Genomic DNA, 10,370 nt, shown 5'->3' with positions numbered 1-10,370 from the left:
TGGAATGCTGAGCTGTGTTCCGGAAGGTGGAGATGTGGATCATGTTTTCAGGGTTGGGGTCAATTCCATTGAAATTCCAGTCAATTCAGGAAGTACACTGAGATTCCAATTATCTTTATTGCTTTTCAAGAGGACAATGTGGAATTGGAATTTGGTTAACTTTCTGAATGGACTAGAATCAAAATGACCCCAACCCTGCATAATTTATCACCTTGACCTGAGGTCATCACTGCCAATAATCACATCATATGACTAAAGTGCTATGTAACTGACAAGCACTAGGACCTTTTGCCTGTACACTGAGAACATCTCAAATAACACTAACACACCCATTACTATTACTGATGTTACCATTCATTTTGGCAAAGCTATAGGAAAAGAAAGCGGGTTGAACTTGTAACTCCCCTTGGGGACAGTGAGGATATCCGGGACAGACGAGAAGCAGCTTCACAAACATTAGGGATATGCTCAAGAGGAACTGGGGAGGAAAACCATTTAGGTAGGGTAGCTTCAGCTCTGGTTACTTAGCAGGGCGGTGACAGAGGCTTTGTTCCTAGGGAATTGTGGGTAGGGCAGACAGGAAGTGGTCTGGTGAAGTGAATCAAAACCTCCACTGGGCCACTTCCTCTATCTCGCTCCACCATCCCTGTCTCTCTCCATCCATCCCTGTGTCTCCATCCCTGTCTCTCTCTCTCGCTCTCCTTCTTCATCCATCCATCCCATCTCTCCATCCATCCATCCATCTCATCACTCTCTCCCTCCATCCATCCCATCTCTCCATCCATCCCTCTCCCTCTACACCCATCCCATCTCTCTCCCTCCATCCCATCGCTCTTCATCCCAACCCTCTCTTTCTCCCTCCATCCATCCATCCCTCTCTCCTCCATCCATCCGTCATCCCTCTCTCTCTCTCTCCTCCTCCATCCATCCATCACTCTCCCCCTCTCTCCCCCTCTCTCCTCCTCCATCCATCCATCTCTCTCCTCATCCATCCCATCCCTCCCGCTGTCTCCATTCATCCCTCCCTCTCTCTCTCCTCACACTCAAGACTAAATCATCTGTTTTTTCATATCCTTAATGTCAGCTAATGAGTGTGGCCACAGAGCCAGCGGTGAACTGGACACAGACACACATTGGAGAAACAGGACATCTCTTGGAACACAAACAATCAAATAAACAAGATAATGAGTGATCCATGTCCATCCACACTCCCCAGCCATCCATGACATTTCACCTATTTAGTCCAAATCCCTGTACGTCCTGTGTCTCAGCCAATGACAGCTCCCGGTTTGGTTGCGCCCAGTCTCAGTAGAAGGAGTACTGGTTCTCCACAGCTCTGGCCCTGCGTGTTCCGTCTGTCTCTTGGTAGTCCTCCGAGGCACCACTAGAGGGATCTAACAGACGTTCTGAGCTGTTGCTCCTGCTAACCAGCCCCTCGCCTCCTCCTCCTACGCTGCCTGGCTCACCACGGGAGTGGGAAGGAAAGGCGATGGGCGAGGATGAGGAGCTGGATGATATCGGGGTGTCGGAGGGGGGCCCTGCCGGCAGCGAGAACCCAGGGAGGTGAAGGGTTGGGTCAGTCCAGCAGCCTTGGTCCCTGGGTGGGGTTGGGAGCTGAGGCACGGTCACATCTGTGTGAGAGCAGTAGAGAGAGACGGGATATCTGTCTGTAAGAAAAGAGCAGTGTTAAGAGGCCTGATACAGTTTGTTTTATCAAAGTATCTTCCATCAAAAAGGCCAAACATAAAACACAAGTTCAAGTGTTGACGACCTTCTATACCGTCACCTCTCTTGGTGGGACAACAACAGTAGTGCCACTGATGAAAACACGGCTGAGCAACGTCTATCAATTACACTTTTTACACGCTGGACCAACAACCCACTCACTGTGTGTGTGCGCCCGGGGGAAACAGAGGGTCTCTTTGTGAGTGTTGGGTTGGGGCCTGAGGCTGGGCCTGTTGTATAATCACCGCCCTCTCTCTCCCTATGCACAGGAGGGCATTCATCCCCTGCCAGGCGAGTGGGTGGGGTGCGGTGGGGGTTGGGGCGGGGGGCTGGTCACTGGTTAAAACATCTAGTTAAAACCTTTAAGACTGAGGAAAACATCAGTCTGAGGTCATCCCACTGAAAGGTTGCTGACTTTTTCCCAAGCGATTCACTGGACCGAACGATGTTGTTGTTTCCAGCCAGACGTCAGACTGTCCTCTTTAATAACAAGGGTCAGACAGAGCTACCCAGGGGCTGTCCAAACTGATCATAAATGACAAACTGTTTCTAGAAGGACGTTCTCAACATTGGACCAGTTAAGAGAGCTTTAGAGTATATATATTGTAATGAAAGAGCAGGGAGCAGGTCGAGACGTCAGACAGGGAGCACGTCGAGGCAGGGAGCAGGTCGAGAGGTCGAGGCAGGGAGCAGGTCAGGCAGGGAGCAGGTCGAGACGTCAGGCAGGGAGCAGGTCGAGACGTCAGGCAGGGAGCAGGTCGAGACGTCAGGCAGGGAGCAGGTCGAGACGTCAGGCAGGGAGCAGGTCGAGACGTCAGGCAGGGAGCAGGTCTCGAACCCTCGACCCCGAGGTCTGGCGCGGTATCCACTGTGCCGTAAAAGCTCAAACTGCAGAGTCGATTTCCGCGCTTATAAACCCAGGGTCGTTACAATATACTCTGCTCAAAAAAATAAAGGGAACACTAAAATAACATCCTAGATCTGAATGAATGAAATATTCTTATTAAATACTTTTTTCTTTACATAGTTGAATGTGCTGACAACAAAATCACACAAGAATTATCAATGGAAATCAAATTTATCAACCCATGGAGGTCTGGATTTGGAGTCACACTCTAAATTAAAGTGAAAATCACACTACAGGCTGATCCAACTTCGATGTAATGTCCTTAAAACAAGTCAAAATGAGCCTCAGTAGTGTGTGTGGCCTCCGCGTGCCTGTATGACCTCCCTACAATGCCTGGGCATGCTCCTGATGAGGTGGCGGATGGTCTCCTGAGGGATCTCCTCCCAGACCTGGACTAAAGCATCCGCCAACTCCTGGACAGTCTGTGGTGCAACGTGGCGTTGGTGGATGGAGCGAGACATGATGTCCCAGGTGTGCTCAATTGGATTCAGGTCTGGGGAACGGGCGGGCCAGTCCATAGAATCAATGCCTTCCTCTTGCAGGAACTGCTGACACACTCCAGCCACATGAGGTCTAGAATTGTCTTGCATTAGGAGGAACCCAGGGCCAACCGCACCAGCATATGGTCTCACAAGGGGTCTGAGGATCTCATCTCGGTACCTAATGGCAGTCAGGCTACCTCTGGCGAGCACATGGAGGGCTGTGCGGCCCCCCCACACCATGACTGACCCACCGCCAAACCGGTCATGCTGGAGGATGTTGCAGGCAGCAGAACGTTCTCCACGGCGTCTCCAGACTGTCACGTCTGTCACATGTGCTCAGTGTGAACCTGCTTTCATCTGTGAAGAGCACAGGGCACCAGTGGCGAATTTGCCAATCTTGGTGTTCTCTGGCAAATGCCAAATGTCCTGCACGGCGTTGGGCTGTAAGCACAACCCCATGCTGCTGGGTTGTTGCCCTCCTACGGCCTCCTCCACGTCTCCTGATGTACTGGCCTGTCTCCTGGTAGCGCCTCCATGCTCTGGACACTACGCTGACAGACACAGCAAATCTTCTTGCCACAGCTCGCATTGATGTGCCATCCTGGATGAGCTGTACTACCTGAGCCACTTGCGTGGGTTGTAGACTCTGTCTCATGCTACCACTAGAGTGAAAGCACCCTCAGCATTCAAAAGTGACCAAAACATCAGCCAGGAAGCATAGGAACTGAGAAGTGGTCTGTGGTAACAACCTGCAGAACCACTCCTTTATTGGGGGTGTCTTGCTAATTGCCTATAATTTCCACCTGTTGTCTATTCCATTTGCACAACAGCATGTGAAATGTATTTTCAATCAGTGTTGCTTCCTAAGTGGACAGTTTGATTTCACAGAAGTGTGATTGACTTGGAGTTACATTGTGTTGATTAAGTGTTCCCTTTATTTTTTTGAGCAGTGTATATAAACCTGTTGTTCATGTTTAGAGGTGTGTGTGTGTGTGGTGTACCTGTGTGCGTGTGTGTGTGTGTGTGTGTGTTGGCCGTACCTGTGGGGGTGTGTGTGTGTGTGTTGGCCGTACCTGTGGGTGTGTGTGTGTGGTTTGGCCGTACCTGTGGGGGTTGTGTGTGTGTGTTGGCCGTACCTGTGGGGGTTGTGTGTGTGTGTTGGCCGTACCTGTGGGGGTTGTGTGTGTGTTGGCCGTACCTGTGGGGGTTGTGTGTGTGTTGGCCGTACCTTTGGGGGTTGTGTGTGTGTTGGCCGTACCTTTGGGGGTTGTGTGTGTGTGTTGGCCGTACCTTTGGGGGTTGTGTGTGTGTTGGCCGTACCTGTGGGGGTGTGTGTGTGGTTTGGCCGTACCTGTGGGGGGGTGTGTGTGGTTTGACCGTACCTGTGGGGGGGCGTGTGTGGTGGCCGTACCTGTGGGGTGGTGTGTGTGTGTTGGCCGTACCTGTGGGGGTGTGTGTGTGTGTGTGTGTTGGGCGTACCTGTGGGGGGGTGTGTGTGTGGTTTGGCCGTACCTGTGGGGGTGTGTGTGTGTGTTGGGCGTACCTGTGGGGGTGTGTGTGTGTGTGTTGGGCGTACCTGTGGGTGTGTGTGTGTTGGGCGTACCTGTGGGGGTGTGTGTGTTGGGCGTACCTGTGGGGGTACCCTGTACTTGTACGTAGGAACGCAGTGTGATGTCAGCGGAGCCCCCTGACTCCAGAGGAATGGGGTGGGCATGGAAGTGCCTGAGCATATCTGACACAGTGTGGAACCACAGATGATGAACATGACACTGACCGTTACCATTCACCGACAGACGCAGGTGCTGGGGGGAAGAGGAGAGAGAGGGGGAGAGGGGGGAAGAGAGAGGGGGGAGAGGGGGGAAGAGAGAGGAGGAGAGAGAGGGGGGAAGAGAGAGGAGGAGAAAGGGAGCGGGGGGGAATTGTGAGTAATATAAAGTTCCACTTATAACACTCCTTCCTGTACATTAATGTAAGAGAGAGAGGGAAAATAAGAGGTTAAAAATAAGAAGAAGTGGAAGAATAGAGAGAGGAGTAGAGGTGAGAGAGGGGAAGAGAGGTGAGTGAGGAGGAGTAGTGAGGTGAGAGAGGAGTAGTGAGGTGAGAGAGGGGAAGAGAGGTGAGTAGAGAGGAGTAGTGAGGTGAGAGAGGGGAAGAGAGGTGAGTAAAGAGGAGTAGAGGTGAGAGAGGGGAAGAGAGGTGAGTAAAGAGGAGTAGAGGTGAGAGAGGGGAAGAGAGGTGAGTAAAGAGGAGTAGTGAGGTGAGAGAGGGGAAGAGAGGTGAGTAAAGAGGAGTAGAGGTGAGAGAGGGGAAGAGAGGTGAGTAAAGAGGAGTAGAGGTGAGAGAGGGGAAGAGAGGTGAGTAAAGAGGAGTAGAGGTGAGAGAGGGGAAGAGAGGTGAGTAAAGAGGAGTAGAGGTGAGAGAGGGGAAGAGAGGTGAGTAAAGAGGAGTAGTGAGGTGAGAGAGGGGAAGAGAGGTGAGTAGAGAGGAGTAGTGAGGTGAGAGAGGAGTAGAGAGGTGAGTAAAGAGGAGTAGAGGTGAGAGAGGGGAAGAGAGGTGAGTAAAGAGGAGTAGTGAGGTGAGAGAGGAGTAGAGAGGTGAGTAAAGAGGAGTAGAGGTGAGAGAGGGGAGGAGAGGTGAGTGAGGAGTAGAGAGGAGTAGAGAGGAGTAGAGAGGTGAGTGAGGAGTAGAGAGGAGTAGAGAGGAGTAGAGAGGTGAGAGAGGGGAAGGGAGAGGTGAGTGAGGAGTAGAGAGGAGTAGAGAGGTGAGTGAGGAGTAGAGAGGAGTAGAGAGGTGAGAGAGGGGAAGGGAGAGGTGAGTGAGGAGTAGAGAGGAGTAGAGAGGAGTAGAGAGGTGAGAGAGGGGAAGGGAGAGGTGAGTGAGGAGTAGAGAGGAGTAGAGAGGTGTAGAGAGGTGAGTGAGGAGTAGAGAGGAGTAGAGAGGTGAGAGAGGGGAAGGGAGAGGTGAGTGAGGAGTAGAGAGGAGTAGAGAGGTGAGTGAGGAGTAGAGAGGAGTAGAGAGGAGTAGAGAGGTGAGAGAGGGGAAGGGAGAGGTGAGTGAGGAGTAGAGAGGAGTAGAGAGGAGTAGAGAGGTGAGTGAGGAGTAGAGAGGAGTAGAGAGGTGAGAGAGGGGAAGGGAGAGGTGAGTGAGGAGTAGTGAGGAGTAGAGAGGAGTAGAGAGGTGAGTGAGGAGTAGAGAGGAGTACAGAGGTGAGAGAGGGGAAGGGAGAGGTGAGTGAGGAGTAGAGAGGAGTAGAGAGGTGAGTGAGGAGTAGAGAGGAGTAGAGAGGTGAGAGAGGGGAAGGGAGAGGTGAGTGAGGAGTAGAGAGGAGTAGAGAGGAGTAGAGAGGTGAGTGAGGAGTAGAGAGGAGTAGAGAGGTGAGAGAGGGGAAGGGAGAGGTGAGTGAGGAGTAGAGAGGAGTAGAGAGGAGTAGAGAGGTGAGTGAGGAGTAGAGAGGAGTAGAGAGGAGTAGAGAGGAGTAGAGAGGTGAGTGAGGAGTAGAGAGGTGAGTGAGGAGTAGAGAGGAGTAGAGAGGTGAGTGAGGAGTAGAGAGGAGTAGAGAGGAGTAGAGAGGAGTAGAGAGGTGAGTGAGGAGTAGAGAGGAGTAGAGAGGTGAGTGAGGAGTAGAGAGGAGTAGAGAGGTGAGCGAGGGGAAGGGAGAGGTGAGTGAGGAGTAGAGAGGAGTAGAGAGGAGTAGAGAAGTGAGTGAGGAGTAGAGAGGAGTAGAGAGGTGAGCGAGGGCAAGGGAGAGGTGAGTGAGGAGTAGAGAGGAGTAGAGAGGTGAGAGAGGAGTAGAGAGGTGAGAGAGGAGTAGAGAGGTGAGTGAGGAGTAGAGAGGAGTAGAGAGGTGAGAGAGGGGAAGGGAGAGGTGAGTGAGGAGTAGAGAGGAGTAGAGAGGTGAGAGAGGAGTAGAGAGGTGAGAGAGGAGTAGAGAGGTGAGAGAGGAGTAGAGAGGTGAATAGAGAGGAGTAGAGAGGTGAGTAGAGAGGAGTAGTGAGGAGTAGAGAGGAGTAGTGAGGAGTAGAGAGGTGAGTAGAGAGGAGTAGTGAGGAGTAGAGAGGTGAGTAGAGAGGAGTAGAGAGGTGAGTAGAGAGGAGTAGAGAGGTGAGTAGAGAGGAGTAGAGAGGTGAGTAGAGAGGAGTAGAGGTGTAGAGAGGTGAGTAGAGAGGTGAGTAGAGAGGTGAGTAGAGAGGAGTAGAGAGGTGAGTAGAGAGGAGTAGAGAGGTGAGTAGAGAGGTGAGTAGAGAGGAGTAGAGGTGTAGAGAGGTGAGTAGAGAGGTGAGTAGAGAGGTGAGTAGAGAGGAGTAGAGAGGAGTAGTGAGGAGTAGAGAGGTGAGTAGAGAGGAGTAGTGAGGAGTAGAGAGGTGAGTAGTGAGGAGTAGAGAGGTGAGTAGAGAGGTGAGTAGAGAGGAGTAGAGAGGTGAGTAGAGAGGTGAGTAGAGAGGAGTAGAGAGGTGAGTAGAGAGGAGTAGAGAGGTGAGTAGAGAGGTGAGTAGAGAGGAGTAGAGGTGAGTGAGGAGTAGAGAGGAGTAGAGAGGTGAGTGAGGAGTAGAGAGGAGTAGAGAGGTGAGTGAGGAGTAGAGAGGAGTAGAGAGGTGAGTAGAGAGGTGAGTAGAGAGGAGTAGAGGTGAGTGAGGAGTAGAGAGGAGTAGAGAGGTGAGTAGAGAGGTGAGTAGAGAGGAGTAGAGAGGTGAGTGAGGAGTAGAGAGGAGTAGAGAGGTGAGTGAGGAGTAGAGAGGAGTAGAGAGGTGAGTGAGGAGTAGAGAGGTGAGTGAGGAGTAGAGAGGAGTAGAGAGGTGAGTGAGGAGTAGAGAGGTGAGTGAGGAGTAGAGAGGTGAGTGAGGAGTAGAGAGGAGTAGAGAGGTGAGTAGAGAGGAGTAGAGAGGTGAGTGAGGAGTAGAGAGGAGTAGAGAGGTGAGTGAGGAATAGAGAGGAGTAGTGAGGAGTAGAGAGGAGGGAAGCAGGTAGAAGTTACACCATATTGCTTATACCAATCAAATCCTCTCAGATCTCCACAAGTGCGTAGGGGTCCATTTGGGATTTGGCCTAGCCCACTATACAGTGTGCATGCCCATAATATCCACACCAGTACTTAAGTCTGGGCTAAACAGGGACATTCTCAATAGTCTGTCAGCAACCTGTCCTGTTTCCTGAAAGCAAATCCTTCAGTTGGCATCTTATGTTTGAAGATCAGTGCATGTGAAGGGGAGAAGGTATAGGTAAATCGCCTGCGATTGGCTGACCTTGCCCTGTCTGCAAATGGCTGACCTTGGTGTTTCCCTTTCTGTGATTGGCTCACCTTAGCTTTGCCCTGGAAGTTAAAGGTGAGGACGTACTCTCCCGGGCGCGTCTCGCTTTGGCGAATCACAAACAGCCCGTGGCTCCTAGCTCCGCCCGCCAGCACCAGTTGGGCAGCACGCACGCGTGACAATGTCCCGTGGAACCATGGGTACTCCGCCAGGCTGGGTTCTGCCTCCGCCTCAGTCGCCCCGTCACCTAGAACCCCTGGGAGGAGACAAAGATGAGAGATCACATGATAAAAAGGTAGACCTTATTGATATTGAGTTGCGGCCCCTTTTTGCCCCCTACTGGCACGAGCTAGCGGGGTCCTACTGGCACGAGCTAGCGGGGTCCTACTGGCACGAGCTAGCGGGGTCCTACTGGCACGAGCTAGCGGGGTCCTACTGGCACGAGCTAGCGGGGTCCTACTGGCACGAGCTAGCGGGATCCTACTGGAGCGAGCTAGCGAGGTCCTACTGGCGCGAGCTAGCGGGGTCCTACTGGCGCGAGCTAGCGGGGTCCTACTGGCACGAGCTAGCGGGGTCCTACTGGCACGAGCTAGCGGGGTCCTACTGGCACGAGCTAGCGGGGTCCTACTGGCACGAGCTAGCGGGGTCCTACTGGCACGAGCTAGCGGGGTCCTACTGGCACGAGCTCGCGGGATTCTACTGGCACGAGCTAGCGGGATCCTACTGGAACGAGCTAGCATGTATTTGCATATTTCCGTTAGGGAACACCTCATCTGTGAAGTGTGCACAAACTCAATTCGACCTTGCAAAGTGTCAAGTCTATAGTGCACTGTGTTCCTAAAAAATACAAATAAAGAATAATCTAGTTTTGGGAGCAGAAACATTTATTGAGATCAGATGTTTCGTCGAGGAGAAAATGTCAGCCCAGTTTCACCCAGTTCCATCCTCTCTCCCACTAACCGCGACTGAACTTCCTCTCACTACCATATTTGGTGGTGAGTGAACTTCCTCTCACTACCATATTTGGTGGTGAGTGAATTTCCTCTCACTACCATATTTGGTGGTGAGTGAACTTCCTCTCACCGCCATATTTGGTGGTGAGTGAACTTCCTCTCACTACCATATTTGGTGGTGAGGAAACTTTCTAAAAACAGATGCTTCAGCTTTATAGCCCCCCTGTGACATGTCTGGGTTTCCCCTTCTGTCTGTGCTGCTGTCTTACCTTCACCCCTGATTTCATCCAAAGAGACAGTTTACCTAAGGGTGACCAACGGGAACTAAACCCACTATCCTCGCGTTGCAAGCACCATTCTGTTCCCTTTACCTGTGGCGGGGCTTTTCCCCTGGGCCTCTGGGGACTGGAGGAAGCGCTCCAGGGGGACATGGGAAGGGTGCTGGGTGAAGGGTAGTTCTCTACAGCGGACAGAGGGGGCGCTATACAGTTCTGCTGCGGAGCCACAGGATCTCTCAGGGGTGCGATGAACACCTTGGACACAGAAACACAACATTATAAGATACTGTACATACATGACAACCTTACACAGCAGCCAGATTGACAGCACATCCATTTCCCTCAAAAGGCAATGTGTGAGGTTAGGTTATGTGTGTGTGTGTGTGTGTGTGTATGTCCGTCCGTGCGCGTGTGTGTGTTTGTCTCACCCTCTGACAGAAGCTCACAGCTGCAGGAGGCCACCATGGAGAACTCTTTAGACGCCTGGCCGTGGGGACATGACGCCAGCTCAATGTCATCTCCACTGTCCCTGTGCCACACACACACACACACACACAGGTAAATGTACAGGGACACACACAGCGCCCACACACATACAGGTAAATTTACAGGGACACACACAAAATGTATCTCTGTTTATGGCTGTCTAAATACATGCCTGGACTGAACAGACAAACTCACTGTACCAGAAAAACTCAGAGTGTGAGAGAGGGATCTGTCAAACTCTTACAGGGTGATTAATGGCTGTGTGCTGTTCCCCCCTCGGTGAACAGTAAATA

The 10,370-nt window shown here is 52.0% G+C and overlaps 1 protein-coding gene across 2 annotated transcripts in view; it reads right to left on the bottom strand.

Annotated features, from left to right (window-relative positions):
- Positions 1-982: 982 nt before the first annotated feature.
- The window catches only part of LOC139385935 (SH2B adapter protein 2-like), a 35,715-nt gene continuing 26,327 nt past the window's right edge, over positions 983-10,370 (bottom strand). The window contains exons 5-9 of one of the 2 annotated variants that reach the window (XM_071131238.1): positions 10,020-10,120; positions 9,685-9,846; positions 8,411-8,616; positions 4,745-4,916; positions 983-1,667 (exon numbers count right to left, since the gene is read on the bottom strand). In XM_071131238.1, the coding sequence (XP_070987339.1) occupies positions 1,306-1,667; positions 4,745-4,916; positions 8,411-8,616; positions 9,685-9,846; positions 10,020-10,120 (1,003 nt within the window). In that variant the 3' untranslated portion in view covers positions 983-1,305. Of the gene's footprint in view, positions 1,668-4,717; positions 4,917-8,410; positions 8,617-9,684; positions 9,847-10,019; positions 10,121-10,370 lie in introns of both variants that reach the window. The other variant, XM_071131237.1, reaches the window with a different exon arrangement.

This window comes from Oncorhynchus clarkii, chromosome 27, assembly GCF_045791955.1.
Source record: "Oncorhynchus clarkii lewisi isolate Uvic-CL-2024 chromosome 27, UVic_Ocla_1.0, whole genome shotgun sequence".
Lineage (NCBI taxonomy): Eukaryota > Metazoa > Chordata > Actinopteri > Salmoniformes > Salmonidae > Oncorhynchus > Oncorhynchus clarkii.
Note: the sequence above shows the minus strand (reverse complement) of the source record. Positions and strands in the feature narration are given on the sequence as shown.